Here is a 20,257-nt window from a genome sequence, read left to right on the forward strand (position 1 = left end):
GAGAACGGAAGAAGCTACCAATGTCAAATTACACCACGTGATTCAGGAGGGTGATGGTTAGCGCTGATTAGATTTTGGTCAAAATCGGTCAAAGGTCAAGGTCACAGTGAGGTCAAACATCCAAAACATTCGATTGTTGATGGTTTGGTACAGAATCATCGTAGAAACTTCTGGTTTGCGTCGCTACCTTCTCCAGAGACAGCTTTTATTAGACAAGGTCAGAGGTCAAGTTGACGATTTCTTGAGTACCAGTCTATGACTGCTTGTTTTAATTGTTGGTAATAATTTGTTTCATGCATATTAGCTAAGCAAATGAACAGATGAAGTGTTTTGTGGGTTTGTAGATGTTTGTCATTACAGGTCAAATAGCTTTCTTCATACCATGGACTAAAGTTTCCTTTTTATAAATAATTTTGACGTACAACTTACTGGGTGGGGAGGGGGGGGTTGCACTCAAACACAGCATTATAGCTTCGGTGAGTACAGACACGCTATTGCGTAGACACCATTGTCTATCAACGTCAGTGTTGTCCGAAGCAGGTTATAAGAGAAATATAATGTAATTTTGGACTCGTGTTAAACATGAAATTTGAAGCATTGAGGTATAAACGAGTTACTAAATCACAGCACATGAAAGAATTGCAGATTGAGCAACCACATGTTCTTTACTCAAACACTTGTTAACATGAATTGCTGCTTATCACGCAGTTACGCTTCCCATGATGCCAAGGCCGAAGGGGACTCTCATTTATTTTTCCATTAATCTGTGAAGGTAAAGCAAGGCCTTGCAGAAAATGATGGGTTAATTAAAAAGAATCCACAATGATTCTGATGAACCTTATTTTAGACAATAGTTAATGTTTGGTTTTTTGAACATTTGCAAACGCCAAGCTTGCAGGATAACCTAGGCCCTCGAGGTATGTGCTCTCACCAGCTGTAAACCTTCACCCTTGTGTTTCTCAGGTCGTGTGGAGGGCATCAATGTGTGCATCAACATCCATCAAACGGATGTTAGGCTGGATGACCCATCTGCCAGCACTGGTCATTGGTGGACGTTAAAGACCCCACTGTGTCCTTCACGAAGAGAAGGCGAGCTATCGCCGGCACCATGAACAAATTACAAATTCGAGCTTGAACCTACATGAAGCACAATCAGTGGCACTGCATCAGCACCAGTCACCCTCCCAGAAATGATTCAAACCCGTAGCCACGTGCTCCGCACGAAATGGCGACCAATTGGCAAATGTCCATTAAAAGCCTTTTTCGTGTTGACTGTTCAGTTGTGAACTCAACAATGGTAAGAAGTCACTAATCGATGGTGTGGAAGGGCAGTATAAATGGGCAATCATTATTCCCAACTTTTATCAGATCCATTGCTTCTTGGATCCTGGCACAAGAGTTGCCAGGCGCCAGAGGGCGCCCTTTGTTGTTGGACCTCCTCCAGCAGAGAATGTGGATAATGTGCATGGATGTAACAAAGGGCCAAAGATAGAGTCTGTCCTCGTATTTTCCTCAGGACCATTCTTTTGAACAGTTTCACGAATTTCAAAAGGCTATTTCATTTGTGGCATTCACGGAGGGAGAGTGGATGCTCCCCCATGTAAACTGCATGTTCATATCGATGGTTCACTCGATGACAAGCAAGGGATAACCGTAGCCCATGATGGTGCAGAGGTAGCATACTTTCCTGTAAGCTGTAGTGCAACTGTCACTGCATTGGATTCCCAACCTGACCATAAGCTGTCAAGTTGGTTCTTTGCAGACAGGGTGTTCCATCACAAGGTGCACCGCAACGTCCGTCAGATAGACGTTGTCCTGCATGCTCGCATTGGCCAGTGGACATTAAAAGCCCCACATTGTTTTTCGGCAACGATTCGGCAGTTTATCACCGGCACCCTGGACAAGTCCCAAATTCCTGCCATCTTTAAGTTTTTATTTGTACCACAAAGTGCAAAAGCAATTGTTGATTATTGATTTTTCTTGATTAGTGAATCAATAAAATCTGGAATTCCCATCCTTCCCCGCAGTTGATTAATATTTCATGGGGTTTTCAAGTTTTGTTGAAATGTTGGCTGCTCTCTCATGGGCAGAGCTTTCACTCCTCCTCTGCGCTCCGTGCGTTCGGAAACTCTTAGGATTCCTGTTGAGGGATGTAACGGTAGCCAAGGGCGAACAAAAGCAGGTCTGCAGGGATTGAGGCATTCTTCATGTCTAACAAATTCTCTTCTCTCTTGTCTTTCATTGCTTTATTCAGGTTCATGGAAAAGAAGAAAAATGGACGAGGTAAGGATGCTGATGCATTGTCCCCTGTTTGCGATGCATCTTTCTGTTTGTTAATTTTATCCGTTTCTATAACCCTCCTCCCTCAATGGTTTTCCTCCTCCCATGACCAATCCACCACATCAATCACCATTCCTTCCCAGTACGACGAGCTCACTTCCTGGATCTTTGTAGAGTATTACGAATGTTCGGCTCGTACGTAATGTTGACTGAAGTGTCTGGTGTTGCAGTTGGACAGTTGTAATAATATTGATCAGGTGGAAAACCTCGGTACAAATTATGAAATCTCCTTTTTTCCATCAACATATCCAAAATGTGCCGCATTGCACTCGGATGGAACGAGCTTAATGATCCTGGTTGTGATATATATATATATATATATATATATATATATATATATATATATATATATATATATATATATATATATATATATATATATATATATATATGTGTGTGTGTGTGTGTGTAATCCTAACAGCCGGTAGTGCTCTCACTTCCTCTGGTATTACCTTGGGGTGAATTTGAGCATGGAATTGTGGAATCGTTGCGCAGTCATATCCTTTACGGACGGAGTCCAGTTAAAAACCCCTTTTACCCTCTCGCTGAAATACTTTCTATGTAATCAGCTTCTTCATCGTCGGTCAAAGTCACGTGTGTGTGTGTGTGTGTGTGTGTGTGTGTGTGTGTGTGTGTGTGTGTGTGTGTGTGTGTGTGTGTGTGTGTGTTTTTATTTTAACCATTCACTCGGTTTCACCCACACCTGCTTTTCATTTTGTGCTTTGCCTTTGATTTGCCAATACCAATGCTGCAAACAATAAACCAGCCTGTTTCGGTTCACTGCACCATTTAGGCCTCGTTCGACTCGTGTCGAGGGGTGTTTGGCAGACTCGCCACGCTTGCCAAGTGTGGGTTGGTGAGAGTGATCAGCCAGGGGAATCAAACCCGCACCAGTTGGTTGAGAAGGAATCATCTTTAAATGCACAAACAGACATGCAGCTTATTGCCAAAAAACTGACCACCATGACCTTAAAATACTCTCACTACGACGACGCGTTTGCCTCTGTTACCACCACTTAGTTATTCATTGCTTGTATCATCAAATAACATTTACTGTGCTGTTTGAAGTTGTTCTCCAACATTTATGTCGACTTGTCAAGATCGCATGTCACGTCATCATAGGTGGGAGTCAATGGATAATTGATTTTGGTAAACTAGCTCCATGGTAATCTTTTTTTTTTTAATTCAATTTTCTTATTGTCTTTTTTCAAACCTCCATTGTCAAAGGAGGACAGAGGTCATGTCTCTCTCTCTATCTCTATCTCTATCTCTATCTCTATCTCTATCTCTATCTCTATCTCTATCTCTATCTCTATCTCTATCTCTATCTCTATCTCTATCTCTATCTCTATCTCTATCTCTATCTCTCTCTGCAAAATATCTCAAAAAGTTATTTACGGATGCGGACAAAATTTGGTGGACACGTTGGGTTCGTGACAAGAACGAAATGATTACATTTTGGTGAAGATCTGGATTCAAGAATTTTTTTTAATTGATTCTTCACAATTGAGAGATGGGGCTAAAAATAATATATCGCACGATATCTAAAAAAGTTATGTACGGATTGGGACAAAACTTAGTGGATGTGCTGGGTAGGTAACAAGAGCAGGCTCATTAGATTTTTGGTGAAGGTCCAGGTCCAGATCTCGCCTAGCATTGGGATAAAAGACAAACTGATCAGCCTAGTGGAGGTGTGTGCTCTACAGAGTACCGTTATATTTTATTTTTGCTTTCCTCCTGCACCAGTCAAGATGTAGTCACTGGATAATTACTTGCTCATCTCTGCTGAAGTCATAACTTAGCATTGGTTGCTGTAAATTAAGGGTTTTCCTCTGCTCTTCCCAATATCCGTCATTTTGCGAAACATCAAAAATGAGTTGCGTAGTTATCCATCTATCGTGGTACTTATTTGGTATTTGATCACACCCCCCCGTCAGCACACTCACTCGAGTTTTCTGAGCTTGCACATCTCAAAGCTTTCACCATGAATCTCCTCACCAATTGTACTTGTGAATTGTCCTCGAGGTGACCAGTGCTGCTCACCAAGTCCTCCCACGGGAGTAAGAGGAAATACTCGTATGTTACATCGCGGATATGCGAAGCCTCAATGAAGCATTGAGAATACCCTTGGGCCCATCACGTTTGTATCAAAGCCACAGCTCGTTTTCTTAATCCACCTCTTTTTATTTTTATTTTTTTTTTTTTGGCAAATATTTGATGATCATCGGAATTAAGAGAAAAGAGCACATTTGATTGTGGTTCTCTGATTTGTTCCCCTTTGAAGATTAGTCTTAATACATTAGCTGTTCGGGTAATCTGCTAGCATGGGGTTAATTGCATGTCAGAGTGCACCCTCCTAACACATAAAGTGACATTAAAGTGGCTGTCCTATTTACAATGGCCTACCAGTTGGTCTTCATGAAGGTGATTGTTTGGGCAGAAAATTTGAACAAACGGATTTTATCAACTGAAAGATGATTATGTTAACCGCCACGAGAAGCCAGGTTTGGCTAACGTTTTGATCGTTTTCCCTTCGTCGGAACAAACATGTGCTGCTCGAAGTCGGCCGCACCTCACTTCCCATGGCTACAAACATGCTCATCGGTTTTCAGTTGATGAAAAACGTCCCATTTACACTTCTGTAAATATCCCTTGTCTTCTTGAAGAGGAACCCTTTTGCCACCATTGACCCTGTCAATGGATTTTGCAGGATACTTACAAGTTATATGGTAAGAGTATTGAGATTCCAAGCAACAATGAGGCGAAAGACACACACACACACACACACACACACACACACACACACACACACACACACACACACACACACACACACACACACACACACACACACACCATTAATTTTACAGTATCAGCTATTCCTAAAATATAATTTTGGTTCGCGTGCACCAGCATTGATCACTATTTTCGTTGTGTCTGTGTGTCTGTCTGTCTGTCTGTTTGTGACTCTCTCCAGAGCATTGCTCCGTGACATTTGATGCGATCTTGGTGAAACTTGGACACAAGCTAGATATCATGGTCTAGTTGTCATTTTTTATGAGGGGTGTCCCACGCCCCTTGTGGGCGGAGCCACGCCCACTTGAACTTTTTTTATCGATTTTTTTTTCTCGCAATTTCATTTCCTAGAAGCTGTGCGTAATGTCCATAAGTACAACATATATAAAAATATATGTAAATATATATAAAATCCGATTTAATTTGGTCGATTTTGATGGAAGAGATAGGTTTTTATGGTAGGGTTTCCTCAAAAGCTTCCAGTAACTCAATTGTACCTGTCGTGGCATTGTTCAATAATGCCCGCGAATCATCGTCGCCTCCCTGCTTGTAATATTTAAAGTGTTTTTGTAAATGATGTTCATTTCACGACATCCGATATCCAATGGCCTAATTTCCGATCATCATTTGGATTCATACGAGTTTACTCTACCCTGGACTTGCTGCTCCTGCTTTCCCAAGAATGGATGGAGGTCCTCAATGCCAGACATGAGATCAGAGCCATCTCCCAAGCCTAGACATATTGCCTGCTTTCTATATGGTCTGGTACCCCGCCCTGCTCACCAAACTCTTTTCCTATGGTATCCAAGGCCCTCTCCACTCATGGCTCCCAGACTTCCTCTCCTGTCGCAGTCAACGCATGGCTCTTAATGGAATCCTCTCATCTCCTTTTCCACTCCAGGCTGGATTTCCTCAAGGCAGTGTTCTGTGCCCTGTGCTTTTCCTGAGTTTCATCAATGATCTGTCTGACTCTGAAAAATCCTCTTTATCTCTTTGCTGATTACTCCACCCTCTGACTTACCATCTGTCATCTCTCAGACCGGCAAGCAACAGCTTCTTCGCTCTCTCCAGATCTGTATAACATCACAAACTGGTTGAACATGTGAAACATGTCTTTCAATCCTGACAAATATCACAATCTCACTATGTCTCTCCAAAAGGACCGTCTGAAAACCCCTTCCCGCCCCCCTCCCCCCCCAATCTACTTTTTCAACAAACCTCTTGAAGAACTCCTTTCATTCAAGCTTTTGGACTTCTCTATTTTCCATGATCTTTCCTGGCAAAGCCACATTTACAAGCTGGCCTTCAAAGACAGTCGCCGACTGGGCATCCTACGTCGTGCAAAGTCCTTCCTTGGCACACCTGAGCTCCTGACCATGTACAAACCTTTAAGCTGCAGCCTGATGGAGTATTGCTCTCCTGTCTGGCCTGGTGCTCCAGCCTCTCACCTTTCTCGGCTTCATGATGTGGAAACCAAGGCATTTAGGATCATTGGTATCTCCCGCGATGAGGCCGAGTCTTTGGGCCTCTCACTGTCTCACCGTGGGCAGGTCAGTGCTCTTTGTCTTCCACCATCTCCTCTCTGACCTCGCTCCCTTGCCCTGTCTACAATATGTCCTGTCTCCCCCCCTCCAATATTTCTGCAGGGCGCTCAAGGTCGCTTACGGAAAAACTACCAAACTCAAGAATCACTGCTCACCTTCACTCTTTCATTGTGCTTTTTTCTCCCACCTTTGGTACAAACTCCCATGCTCGCTTCAATCCCACTCTTCCCTCCAGGTCTTCAAAACAGCTGTTCACCACCATCTCTTGTCTTCCCCCATCCAAAACACTGATCTTTTCTACCCCATTAATGCACCCCGAACCCACCTTCTTCAAATTCCCTGCATTTCTCCCTGAGAGCCCCTGCAGTGTGAGGACCTGAGAGCTCCTGCATTATGAGGACCTGAGAGCCCCTGTAGTGTCCATCATCTTTACCCCATGTACCCTGCCTCATCCCTCTCCCTTCCACAGATCTCCTCATCTCTCTGTTCCCCACTGTTGTGTGCTGTCTTCTCCCACCCGTGTTGTCTCCTGCTCCCCTTGTTATATGTTCTGTCTGTTAACTCTTATGCAAACTTCAACATTGTACACTTAAATAAATAAAAACTTCATTTAAATTGTAAACCTTCAAACATAATTCCCTTTCCTAAAGTCAGAACCTTAACCTATAAGCAACTGAATGGTTTCCCGACCACACGGATAAGCTGGGCACCGTTCTTCTTCGAGGGTTCAATCCTTTTAGCCCAGAACCTATCCAAATGGCAGATCCATAAATTTGGTCCGTCTATACTAATAAACGTCAGTGTATCAGTCCGTCTCCTCCATAACTCCAAAACCATGAAACCTGGCAACACCAAACTTTGCATGCATCCTAAAGGAACTCCAATGTAGTACATGAATGAAAACTGGGACTTTGGGTGAATGTAAACACTCCTTCTGAAGATGATTAACGGCCTTCCTTGATTAAACTTTATCAAGACGTTATTCTTGGTCACGTCGCTGTCCATCGCTGTGGTCTCAATTTGACAATTTTTTTTTTTGGCCTGCTCAAGATTGCTTTGACTTGGAATAGTCAAATTCCCTGCATTTCTCCCTGAGAGCCCCTGCAGTGTGAGGACCTGAGAGCTCCTCATTGGTTTCTTCACAACGGTATTTCCCCCCCCCCCCCCCACTTTCCTCACTCGTGTTATCGAATACTTGGTCATCATACCCATGAATTTCTGGATACATTGCAGTGCTTATAAATGTCTGAAGATGCCAGCATTCATGGCCCCTTTTCATTTCCGCACATGCCATAACCTCGAGAATCTCATGATCTCAACCAATTTTCAAAATTAAACCTTAGTTGACCTCAGAAGCAGTTCCAACTGCTAAAAAAAAAGTGTTCATTTCTCCAATTTGGACATTGCTTGACATTCTGGCATCTCTGGGTGCATGCAATCAACCGTTTTGTTGGAGTGCATGCTTAAGTGCTTCACCCACTTGGTGAGTGCAATACAAACTGCTTGGTTAGTAGTCTCCAAGCCAGAGCCAGAGACGGCAAAAGTATTGGCACCGTCACCGAATATATCTATCGAATTACAAGCCTGTGTTTGGCCCCTCGTTGTCAAGCAATACCTCAAGTGGTAGCTCACCGAAAATGTGCATTTTCATTTCAACGTTTCCCCTTTTTGTACGATATTCTTTCATTATATGATCCGTCACATCCACTTGGATAGATGGATGTAAAAAAAAAATTAAATGTTTAGTTTTTATAAGTTTCTTCAACACTTTTGTTGGAGCGCTCTAGAAGCTTCCGTGGAGATACCATGGCACGCTTCGAAGTGGGAACGTCGCCGGAGTTGGGAAGGCAAAATAAATTAGGTGATTACAATGAGTAAGAAATGGTTTCAGTTGTTGCAAAGTAATTAATCGCCACATCACGGCAGAACAGCCAAGAGGTATGCACGCTTGTTCCAAGCTGTCCAGCCTGGGATTGAATCTCGACCCAGCTATAAACTGTCATCCTTGTGTTTCACAGGCAGGGTGATTCAACAATGTGTGTGCTGTCTTTTCAGATGGATGTTAAACTGTATGTCGCATCTGCCAGAAACCCCCTCCATCCTCTTCCCAACCCCTGCTGTCCCGCCCCGACCCACTCCGCTTGCTCTCCATCTGCTCTCCCATCTTGACCCTCCCCTTGCTCTCAATCTGCTCTCCAACACTGACTCTCCCCTTGCTCCCCCCCCCGCCTCCCACCCCTACTCTCCCCCCTGCACAACAGGGACTCCTACTCTCCAACCCCTGCTCTCCCACCCCTTCTCTCCCCTCCCCCTTCTCTCACCCCCCACCCCTTCTCTCCCCCCACCTCCCCCGAGCCTCTCCCCCTGTTAAAGACTGATGGTTTAATTTTGAATTTAAGACAGCTTCCTCATGGTTTAGCATGAACAAATCAGATTTGGAGTGAGCCGACCAGAGGGGTGCAAAAATTGCTGCGTGTGCGAGCATTCATTCATGCAGGCATGTCTTTGCCAGGTGGATAGCATGGGATTAAGATGCTCCTGCCTGGTTTTATATCGAACCTGGCGGTTAAAAAGAAAATGTTGCTGTTTGGACATGTTTCATCGCCCTTCCCTTCCCCTTGTGCTGCCTTTCCTTCCCTTCCCCTCACGCTGCCTTTCCTTCCCCTCACACTGCGCTGCCTTCCCATACCCTCATACTGCCTTCCCTTCCCTTCCCCTCATGCTGCCTTCCCTTCCCTTTCCTTGCCTTTCCTATTGTGTTGCCTTCCCTTCCCTTCATGCTGTCTTCCCTTCCCTTCAATTCATGCTGCCTTCCCTTCCCTTTCCCTCATGCTGTGTTCCCTTCCCTTTCCCTCATGCTGCCTTCTCTTGCCTACCCTTGCCGTTCCCATCGCTCGCTGCCTTCCCTTGCCTTTCCCATCGCTCGCTGCCTTCCCTTGCCTTTCCCATCGCTCGCTGCCTTCCCTTTCCCATCGTGCGCTGCCTTCCCTTGCCTTTCCCATCGTGAGCTGCCCTCCCTTGCCTTTCTCATCGTGCGCTGCCTTCCCTTGCCTTTCCCATTGTGTGCTTGCCTTTCCCATCGTGCGCTGCCTTCCCTTGCCTTTCCCATCACGCGCTGCCTTCCCTTGCCTTTCCCATCACGCTGCCTTCCCTTTCCCATCACGCGCTGCCTTCCCTTGCCTTTCCACTCACGCTTATCTCCTGCCAAGCCACTCCCCCCCCCCCATAGACATCTCCAAGCGGTCTCGCATGCTGTATTGACGTGCTGTTTTCGCGTTCCCCATTTCATTCACTTGTGCACTCCCCCCCCCCACCCCCACCTCCCCCACTTCTCCACAAGTTGAGAAACACTCATCTCATGCTTATCTCCTTCCAAACCCCCTTCCCCTCCCCACTTTCCTCCTCCCTCCTCTCTCACCCATCCACTTCGCTCACACGCCCCCCCCCCTCTTCCCAGAGTGTAGAGCCACGTTTGGTGAGGTGTTGCTGTCCCCATCCCTTCCCTCGCTCTTCTCCCCTTTGTAGCGTTCCATCCCCCTCCCCTCCACCCTCTCTCCCTCCCTCCCCCTCCTTCTCATGTCTTATTTGCTAGTATAGAGTAACACACACACGCACACACGCACACACGCACACACACACACACGCACACACACACACACACACACACACACACACACACACACACACACACACACACACACACACACACACACACACACTTGCATGATCTCAGAACCAAAAACGCTTGTATAAGTTTTATTGAGCGTTTGCTACCGCTCAGTGTTCACTTTTTGACTAACACTGATGTGGAATGATCAAATTATTTTTTTACATACATATTCGAGCCTCACAGAAGAGTGAGGTGACAAATGGTGGTTTCCAAGTCGAGGGTTAAGTTAAATATCCTTTAATATTGGTGTATGTGAAGATTTTGTCTGCCCTTGGCTCCATCGTGTTTGTGTCCAATCCAGATTTGTTTTTCTTTAATTCCTCCAGCTGCGCTGTCATCTTCAAACTATGGATTCGTTACAAAGTAGGCCTATGGGTACTTTCGTTCCACCGTCCCATTGAAAAGATGAAACTAGAGCGAAGTCGATAGCATGACATCACAGATCCCCACGCTTCCCACCGAATGAAAAGGTTGAAAGATGGCAAAAGGTTTCACCAGGAATGACCCCAGATCAAATTTTGAGTTCAAATTTTGTTTTTTTTTCCCCTCGTTTGACCCCTGTGACTAACGCTACGGCATGAACCAGGGGTTAACAATAAAAAATCGTTACATGTTTCATGTGTCCCCCAATGTTGATTGCATATCCAACGTTTTGTTCAAAAAAAGTTTTAAAATGTGCCCGCAATTGCATTATTATTATTATTATTATTATTATTATTATTATTATTATTATTATTTTTGGTATTTGACTTTTTGACCTTGCTTTGAGAGGGTGGGGCCAAAAATGATACTGTTCTCGCACCTTCTTGCCATGCGATGATTATAAAAACTAAGTCTGGTGAATTTTCGCACTACTGTTGAGATACCGTGACAGACAGACCGACAGACAGACAGACAGACCCGTTTACAATAAAGCCTGGGGATAATTAGCAAAATAACAATTGTTGGAAAGAGAGCTCGATGAACAAGGGTTCCAACTTGTGAATCTTTATTGTTGTGACCCATAGCTCTACTGTAGTGACATTCCTGCCTTCCCACTCAACATACGAACTGAGCAATGAATGCTTCGTTGATCCTTGGGGCTGGATCTGCACCCTCTGCATAAGGGCCCCACTTGTGGGCCTGCGCGTATGCACAGACCTTATGACGAGGCCTGTAAAGATTAACGGTTGCCAAAACGGCCACAATGGCCGCTACAGTTTGGAGAAGGCATCACTATGGGTGTATGTACTGCTGTAAAGATCAAAGGAGCAATAATGTTGGCAATGAATGATTGTTGGAGAAGGGAATGCAATTCTCTTGGAGAATCGCGCAGTGAGAATGGCAGGAGGGGGGGTTTAATTTTGGAACGGGATAGACGAGCTTGTTTTCTCTGCAAAGTCTGAGAGTGATGTAACCGAGGTAGATTGTGTTCATTGCATTCGCAGAATGGTGCAGAAACGGAGGAAAATCTTGCCTTCGGTTGCGTAAACATCTGGGTGTGGCTCTCGTCTCTTTTGACGCATGTTTGTGTGGCCTCTGTGGAAGTGCAGAGCATTTTGTGCTGCTGTGCAAGTCTCCGTGCCCAAGAAAATGTTTGCATCCGTGTATCGAAGGTGTTTGAAAAAACTGACTCCGGACCTTTGTAACGTCCATCGAGCAAGTAGTGCTGACCGCAAAATGGCCAGACGTGTTCCTGAGACTGCAGAGGCGTCGAGCAGGTCGAGCACCGAGTTGTAATGCTAGGTGCAACACGTATAGTGAAACAATGTCGCAGAACAAGGCCGCACTGTTTCGTTCCTCCTTAAAATGTTGCCGCTTTGAGATTTGTGAGCCGCGGCATTCGAACAACAAGCCATTGTGTTTATCCCAAAATGTCTTTCATTTGGAAGATAAAATTACACCATAGGAAGGTACGGTATGGTAGGGGAGGGTGGGTGGCAGGAGGATCAGGGAGGCTGCACAAGCTCCATCATGCTTTGATTTTTTTTTTTTCTATTTTGGATGATTAAGCACCTTCATGGATTGTTTTTGGTAACATTAATGTATTCATGGACACAACGATAATATCCACTTCACCGGTTACTTCTGAGATGGAGACTAATTGGGAACTTGAAGAGGTGGTCTTGGAACAACCATTGCGACTGCAGACAGGTGGGAACGACGCAAGGTGGCCATTGGCCCTGTGACGTGTAGACTGGAGGCAATTTCCTCCAACGAGAGTCGGCTCTATGAGCCACAGCCATAATTAATCATTCGTGTCGGTTTTGTTTTGGAGGGAAGTGAAGAAAAATGAATTGGCTGTTCAACAGGGTTTTTTTTGTTTTGGTTTTTTTGTGTACATAGTCCAGTCTCGGGAGTGAGTTTGGGATCCAAATGCGAGGAGGTATTGTTGGTCGAGCATTATGGGACACTGGAAGGTTGTGATTCGTTCAACTGCTGCCTCTTACCCCAAGCCTTTTGTGATTTCTTATTTTTTCATCCACTCTTGTGTTTTTATGACTTTGGAACAGAGGTGTGTGTGTGTGTGTGTGTGTGTGTGTGTGTGTGTGTGTGTGTGTGTGTGTGTGTGTGTGTGTGTGTGTCGCTGTCTCTGTCGCTGTCTCTGTCTCTGTCGCTGTCTCTGTCTCTGTCTCTGTCGCTGTCTCTGTCGCTGTCTCTGTCTCTGTCGCTGTCTCTGTCGCTGTCTCTGTCGCTGTCGCTGTCTCTGTCTCTGTCTCTGTCGCTGTCTCTGTCGCTGTCTCTGTCGCTGTCTCTGTCGCTGTCTCTGTCTCTGTCTCTGTCTCTGTCTCTGTCTCTGTCGCTGTCTCTGTCTCTGTCTCTGTCGCTGTCTCTGTCGCTGTCTCTGTCGCTGTCTCTGTCGCTGTCTCTGTCGCTGTCTCTGTCGCTGTCGCTGTCGCTGTCGCTGTCTCTGTCGCTGTCTCTGTCGCTGTCTCTGTCGCTGTCTCTGTCGCTGTCACTGTCGCTGTCTCTGTCGCTGTCTCTGTCGCTGTCTCTGTCGCTGTCTCTGTCGCTGTCGCTGTCTCTGTCGCTGTCGCTGTCTCTGTCGCTGTCTCTGTCGCTGTCTCTGTCGCTGTCGCTGTCTCTGTCGCTGTCGCTGTCGCTGTCTCTGTCGCTGTCGCTGTCTCTGTCGCTGTCTCTGTCTCTGTCGCTGTCTCTGTCGCTGTCTCTGTCGCTGTCGCTGTCTCTGTCGCTGTCTCTGTCGCTGTCGCTGTCGCTGTCTCTGTCGCTGTCTCTGTCGCTGTCTCTGTCGCTGTCTCTGTCGCTGTCACTGTCGCTGTCTCTGTCGCTGTCTCTGTCGCTGTCTCTGTCGCTGTCGCTGTCGCTGTCTCTGTCGCGGTCTCTGTCGCTGTCTCTGTCGCTGTCTCTGTCGCTGTCTCTGTCGCTGTCTCTGTCGCTGTCGCTGTCTCTGTCGCTGTCGCTGTCTCTGTCGCTGTCGCTGTCTCTGTCGCTGTCTCTGTCGCTGTCTCTGTCGCTGTCTCTGTCGCTGTCTCTGTCGCTGTCTCTGTCGCTGTCTCTGTCGCTGTCTCTGTCGCTGTCTCTGTCGCTGTCGCTGTCTCTGTCGCTGTCTCTGTCGCTGTCTCTGTCGCTGTCGCTGTCTCTGTCGCTGTCTCTGTCGCTGTCTCTGTCGCTGTCTCTGTCGCTGTCTCTGTCGCTGTCTCTGTCTCTGTCGCTGTCTCTGTCGCTGTCTCTGTCTCTGTCTCTGTCGCTGTCGCTGTCTCTGTCTCTGTCGCTGTCTCTGTCTCTGTCTCTGTCGCTGTCTCTGTCTCTGTCGCTGTCTCTGTCGCTGTCTCTGTCTCTGTCGCTGTCGCTGTCTCTGTCGCTGTCTCTGTCGCTGTCGCTGTCTCTGTCGCTGTCTCTGTCGCTGTCTCTGTCGCTGTCGCTGTCTCTGTCGCTGTCGCTGTCTCTGTCGCTGTCGCTGTCTCTGTCGCTGTCGCTGTCTCTGTCGCTGTCTCTGTCGCTGTCTCTGTCGCTGTCTCTGTCGCTGTCTCTGTCGCTGTCGCTGTCTCTGTCTCTGTCTCTGTCGCTGTCTCTGTCGCTGTCTCTGTCGCTGTCTCTGTCGCTGTCTCTGTCGCTGTCTCTGTCTCTGTCTCTGTCGCTGTCTCTGTCGCTGTCTCTGTCGCTGTCTCTGTCTCTGTCGCTGTCTCTGTCGCTGTCTCTGTCGCTGTCTCTGTCGCTGTCTCTGTCGCTGTCTCTGTCTCTGTCTCTGTCGCTGTCTCTGTCGCTGTCTCTGTCGCTGTCTCTGTCTCTGTCGCTGTCTCTGTCGCTGTCTCTGTCTCTGTCTCTGTCGCTGTCGCTGTCTCTGTCGCTGTCTCTGTCGCTGTCGCTGTCTCTGTCGCTGTCTCTGTCTCTGTCGCTGTCTCTGTCGCTGTCTCTGTCGCTGTCTCTGTCTCTGTCGCTGTCTCTGTCGCTGTCTCTGTCTCTGTCGCTGTCTCTGTCGCTGTCGCTGTCTCTGTCGCTGTCTCTGTCGCTGTCGCTGTCTCTGTCGCTGTCTCTGTCGCTGTCGCTGTCTCTGTCGCTGTCGCTGTCTCTGTCGCTGTCTCTGTCGCTGTCTCTGTCGCTGTCTCTGTCGCTGTCTCTGTCGCTGTCGCTGTCTCTGTCGCTGTCTCTGTCGCTGTCTCTGTCGCTGTCTCTGTCGCTGTCGCTGTCTCTGTCGCTGTCTCTGTCGCTGTCTCTGTCGCTGTCTCTGTCGCTGTCTCTGTCGCTGTCTCTGTCTCTGTCTCTGTCGCTGTCTCTGTCGCTGTCGCTGTCGCTGTCTCTGTCGCTGTCTCTGTCGCTGTCTCTGTCGCTGTCTCTGTCGCTGTCTCTGTCGCTGTCGCTGTCTCTGTCGCTGTCTCTGTCGCTGTCTCTGTCGCTGTCTCTGTCGCTGTCTCTGTCGCTGTCTCTGTCGCTGTCTCTGTCGCTGTCTCTGTCGCTGTCTCTGTCGCTGTCTCTGTCGCTGTCGCTGTCTCTGTCGCTGTCTCTGTCGCTGTCTCTGTCGCTGTCGCTGTCGCTGTCTCTGTCTCTGTCGCTGTCTCTGTCGCTGTCTCTGTCGCTGTCGCTGTCTCTGTCGCTGTCGCTGTCTCTGTCGCTGTCGCTGTCGCTGTCGCTGTCTCTGTCGCTGTCTCTGTCGCTGTCTCTGTCGCTGTCTCTGTCGCTGTCTCTGTCGCTGTCTCTGTCGCTGTCTCTGTCTCTGTCGCTGTCTCTGTCGCTGTCTCTGTCGCTGTCTCTGTCGCTGTCTCTGTCGCTGTCTCTGTCTCTGTCGCTGTCTCTGTCGCTGTCTCTGTCGCTGTCGCTGTCGCTGTCGCTGTCTCTGTCGCTGTCTCTGTCGCTGTCCCTGTCGCTGTCTCTGTCGCTGTCTCTGTCTCTGTCTCTGTCGCTGTCTCTGTCGCTGTCTCTGTCGCTGTCTCTGTCGCTGTCTCTGTCGCTGTCTCTGTCTCTGTCGCTGTCTCTGTCGCTGTCTCTGTCGCTGTCTCTGTCGCTGTCTCTGTCGCTGTCTCTGTCGCTGTCTCTGTCGCTGTCTCTGTCGCTGTCTCTGTCGCTGTCTCTGTCGCTGTCTCTGTCTGTCTCTGTCGCTGTCTCTGTCGCTGTCTCTGTCTCTGTCGCTGTCTCTGTCGCTGTCTCTGTCTCTGTCGCTGTCTCTGTCGCTGTCGCTGTCTCTGTCGCTGTCGCTGTCTCTGTCGCTGTCGCTGTCTCTGTCGCTGTCGCTGTCTCTGTCGCTGTCTCTGTCGCTGTCTCTGTCGCTGTCTCTGTCGCTGTCTCTGTCGCTGTCTCTGTCTCTGTCTCTGTCTCTGTCTCTGTCTCTGTCGCTGTCTCTGTCGCTGTCTCTGTCGCTGTCTCTGTCTCTGTCTCTGTCGCTGTCGCTGTCTCTGTCGCTGTCTCTGTCGCTGTCGCTGTCTCTGTCGCTGTCTCTGTCTCTGTCTCTGTCGCTGTCGCTGTCGCTGTCTCTGTCGCTGTCTCTGTCGCTGTCTCTGTCGCTGTCTCTGTCGCTGTCGCTGTCTCTGTCGCTGTCTCTGTCTCTGTCTCTGTCTCTGTCGCTGTCTCTGTCGCTGTCTCTGTCGCTGTCTCTGTCGCTGTCGCTGTCTCTGTCGCTGTCTCTGTCGCTGTCTCTGTCGCTGTCTCTGTCGCTGTCGCTGTCGCTGTCGCTGTCTCTGTCTCTGTCTCTGTCGCTGTCTCTGTCGCTGTCTCTGTCTCTGTCGCTGTCGCTGTCTCTGTCGCTGTCTCTGTCGCTGTCTCTGTCTCTGTCGCTGTCTCTGTCGCTGTCGCTGTCTCTGTCGCTGTCGCTGTCTCTGTCGCTGTCGCTGTCTCTGTCGCTGTCGCTGTCGCTGTCGCTGTCGCTGTCTCTGTCGCTGTCTCTGTCGCTGTCTCTGTCGCTGTCTCTGTCGCTGTCGCTGTCTCTGTCGCTGTCGCTGTCGCTGTCTCTGTCGCTGTCTCTGTCGCTGTCTCTGTCGCTGTCTCTGTCTCTGTCTCTGTCTCTGTCGCTGTCTCTGTCGCTGTCTCTGTCGCTGTCGCTGTCTCTGTCGCTGTCTCTGTCGCTGTCTCTGTCGCTGTCTCTGTCGCTGTCGCTGTCTCTGTCTCTGTCGCTGTCTCTGTCGCTGTCGCTGTCGCTGTCTCTGTCGCTGTCTCTGTCGCTGTCTCTGTCGCTGTCGCTGTCTCTGTCGCTGTCGCTGTCTCTGTCGCTGTCTCTGTCGCTGTCGCTGTCTCTGTCGCTGTCTCTGTCGCTGTCTCTGTCGCTGTCTCTGTCTCTGTCTCTGTCGCTGTCTCTGTCGCTGTCTCTGTCGCTGTCGCTGTCGCTGTCTCTGTCGCTGTCGCTGTCTCTGTCGCTGTCTCTGTCTCTGTCGCTGTCTCTGTCGCTGTCTCTGTCGCTGTCTCTGTCGCTGTCTCTGTCTCTGTCGCTGTCTCTGTCGCTGTCTCTGTCGCTGTCGCTGTCTCTGTCGCTGTCTCTGTCGCTGTCGCTGTCTCTGTCGCTGTCTCTGTCGCTGTCTCTGTCGCTGTCTCTGTCGCTGTCGCTGTCTCTGTCGCTGTCTCTGTCGCTGTCTCTGTCGCTGTCTCTGTCGCTGTCGCTGTCTCTGTCGCTGTCGCTGTCTCTGTCGCTGTCTCTGTCGCTGTCGCTGTCTCTGTCGCTGTCTCTGTCGCTGTCTCTGTCGCTGTCTCTGTCGCTGTCTCTGTCGCTGTCGCTGTCGCTGTCTCTGTCGCTGTCTCTGTCGCTGTCTCTGTCGCTGTCGCTGTCTCTGTCGCTGTCGCTGTCTCTGTCGCTGTCTCTGTCGCTGTCGCTGTCTCTGTCGCTGTCTCTGTCGCTGTCTTTGTCGCTGTCTCTGTCGCTGTCTCTGTCTCTGTCTCTGTCGCTGTCTCTGTCTCTGTCTCTGTCGCTGTCGCTGTCTCTGTCGCTGTCTCTGTCGCTGTCTCTGTCGCTGTCTCTGTCGCTGTCTCTGTCGCTGTCTCTGTCTCTGTCGCTGTCTCTGTCGCTGTCTCTGTCGCTGTCGCTGTCTCTGTCGCTGTCTCTGTCGCTGTCGCTGTCTCTGTCGCTGTCTCTGTCGCTGTCTCTGTCGCTGTCTCTGTCGCTGTCGCTGTCTCTGTCGCTGTCTCTGTCGCTGTCTCTGTCGCTGTCTCTGTCGCTGTCTCTGTCGCTGTCGCTGTCTCTGTCGCTGTCGCTGTCTCTGTCGCTGTCTCTGTCGCTGTCGCTGTCTCTGTCGCTGTCTCTGTCGCTGTCTCTGTCGCTGTCTCTGTCGCTGTCGCTGTCTCTGTCTCTGTCTCTGTCGCTGTCTCTGTCGCTGTCGCTGTCGCTGTCTCTGTCGCTGTCGCTGTCTCTGTCGCTGTCTCTGTCGCTGTCTCTGTCGCTGTCTCTGTCGCTGTCGCTGTCGCTGTCTCTGTCGCTGTCGCTGTCTCTGTCGCTGTCTCTGTCTCTGTCGCTGTCTCTGTCGCTGTCGCTGTCTCTGTCGCTGTCGCTGTCTCTGTCGCTGTCGCTGTCTCTGTCGCTGTCTCTGTCGCTGTCTCTGTCGCTGTCTCTGTCGCTGTCGCTGTCTCTGTCTCTGTCTCTGTCGCTGTCGCTGTCTCTGTCGCTGTCGCTGTCTCTGTCGCTGTCTCTGTCGCTGTCTCTGTCGCTGTCTCTGTCGCTGTCTCTGTCGCTGTCGCTGTCGCTGTCTCTGTCGCTGTCTCTGTCGCTGTCTCTGTCGCTGTCGCTGTCTCTGTCGCTGTCTCTGTCGCTGTCGCTGTCTCTGTCGCTGTCTCTGTCGCTGTCTCTGTCGCTGTCTCTGTCTCTGTCTCTGTCGCTGTCTCTGTCTCTGTCTCTGTCGCTGTCTCTGTCGCTGTCTCTGTCGCTGTCTCTGTCGCTGTCGCTGTCTCTGTCGCTGTCTCTGTCGCTGTCTCTGTCGCTGTCGCTGTCTCTGTCGCTGTCTCTGTCGCTGTCGCTGTCGCTGTCGCTGTCGCTGTCTCTGTCGCTGTCTCTGTCGCTGTCGCTGTCTCTGTCGCTGTCTCTGTCGCTGTCTCTGTCGCTGTCTCTGTCGCTGTCTCTGTCTCTGTCGCTGTCTCTGTCTCTGTCGCTGTCTCTGTCGCTGTCTCTGTCTCTGTCGCTGTCTCTGTCGCTGTCTCTGTCGCTGTCTCTGTCGCTGTCTCTGTCGCTGTCTCTGTCGCTGTCGCTGTCTCTGTCGCTGTCTCTGTCGCTGTCTCTGTCGCTGTCTCTGTCGCTGTCGCTGTCTCTGTCGCTGTCGCTGTCTCTGTCGCTGTCGCTGTCTCTGTCGCTGTCTCTGTCGCTGTCTCTGTCGCTGTCGCTGTCTCTGTCGCTGTCGCTGTCTCTGTCTCTGTCTCTGTCGCTGTCTCTGTCTCTGTCTCTGTCTCTGTCTCTGTCTCTGTCGCTGTCGCTGTCTCTGTCGCTGTCTCTGTCGCTGTCTCTGTCGCTGTCGCTGTCTCTGTCGCTGTCTCTGTCGCTGTCGCTGTCTCTGTCGCTGTCGCTGTCTCTGTCGCTGTCTCTGTCGCTGTCTCTGTCGCTGTCTCTGTCGCTGTCGCTGTCTCTGTCGCTGTCTCTGTCGCTGTCGCTGTCTCTGTCGCTGTCTCTGTCGCTGTCTCTGTCGCTGTCGCTGTCTCTGTCGCTGTCTCTGTCGCTGTCGCTGTCTCTGTCTCTGTCTCTGTCGCTGTCTCTGTCGCTGTCTCTGTCTCTGTCGCTGTCTCTGTCACTGTCTCTGTCGCTGTCTCTGTCTCTGTCGCTGTCTCTGTCGCTGTCTCTGTCTCTGTCGCTGTCTCTGTCGCTGTCGCTGTCTCTGTCGCTGTCTCTGTCGCTGTCTCTGTCGCTGTCGCTGTCTCTGTCGCTGTCGCTGTCGCTGTCTCTGTCGCTGTCGCTGTCTCTGTCGCTGTCTCTGTCGCTGTCTCTGTCGCTGTCGCTGTCTCTGTCGCTGTCGCTGTCTCTGTCTCTGTCTCTGTCTCTGTCTCTGTCTCTGTCTCTGTCTCTGTCGCTGTCGCTGTCTCTGTCGCTGTCTCTGTCGCTGTCTCTGTCGCTGTCTCTGTCGCTGTCGCTGTCTCTGTCGCTGTCTCTGTCGCTGTCTCTGTCGCTGTCGCTGTCTTTGTCGCTGTCTCTGTCGCTGTCTCTGTCTCTGTCGCTGTCTCTGTCTCTGTCGCTGTCTCTGTCGCTGTCGCTGTCTCTGTCGCTGTCTCTGTCACTGTCTCTGTCGCTGTCTCTGTCGCTGTCTCTGTCGCTGTCTCTGTCGCTGTCGCTGTCTCTGTCGCTGTCTCTGTCGCTGTCGCTGTCTCTGTCGCTGTCTCTGTCGCTGTCTCTGTCGCTGTCTCTGTCTCTGTCGCTGTCTCTGTCTCTGTCGCTGTCTCTGTCGCTGTCTCTGTCGCTGTCGCTGTCTCTGTCGCTGTCTCTGTCGCTGTCGCTGTCTCTGTCTCTGTCGCTGTCTCTGTCGCTGTCTCTGTCGCTGTCTCTGTCGCTGTCGCTGTCTCTGTCGCTGTCTCTGTC

General features: G+C 49.8%; 1 protein-coding gene across 18 annotated transcripts in view; it reads left to right on the top strand.

Moving 5' to 3' along the window:
* Positions 1-20,257, top strand: part of LOC147033973 (SH3 and PX domain-containing protein 2A-like) — a 225,049-nt gene that overhangs the window by 115,758 nt on the left and 89,034 nt on the right. For 15 of the 18 annotated variants that reach the window (XM_085873975.1, XM_085873958.1, XM_085873967.1 and 12 more), the window contains one exon: positions 2,255-2,283. In XM_085873975.1, coding sequence (XP_085730101.1) covers positions 2,255-2,283 — 29 coding nt within the window. Of the gene's footprint in view, positions 1-2,254; positions 2,284-12,305; positions 12,484-12,690; positions 12,716-20,257 lie in introns of those variants that run through there. The other 3 variants (XM_085874016.1, XM_085874102.1, XM_085874087.1) reach the window with 3 other exon arrangements.

The sequence above is a fragment of the Eptatretus burgeri genome, chromosome 1, assembly GCF_056783735.1.
Source record: "Eptatretus burgeri isolate ZD-2024b chromosome 1, Ebu_testis_v1, whole genome shotgun sequence".
In the NCBI taxonomy this organism is placed as follows: domain Eukaryota; kingdom Metazoa; phylum Chordata; class Myxini; order Myxiniformes; family Myxinidae; genus Eptatretus; species Eptatretus burgeri.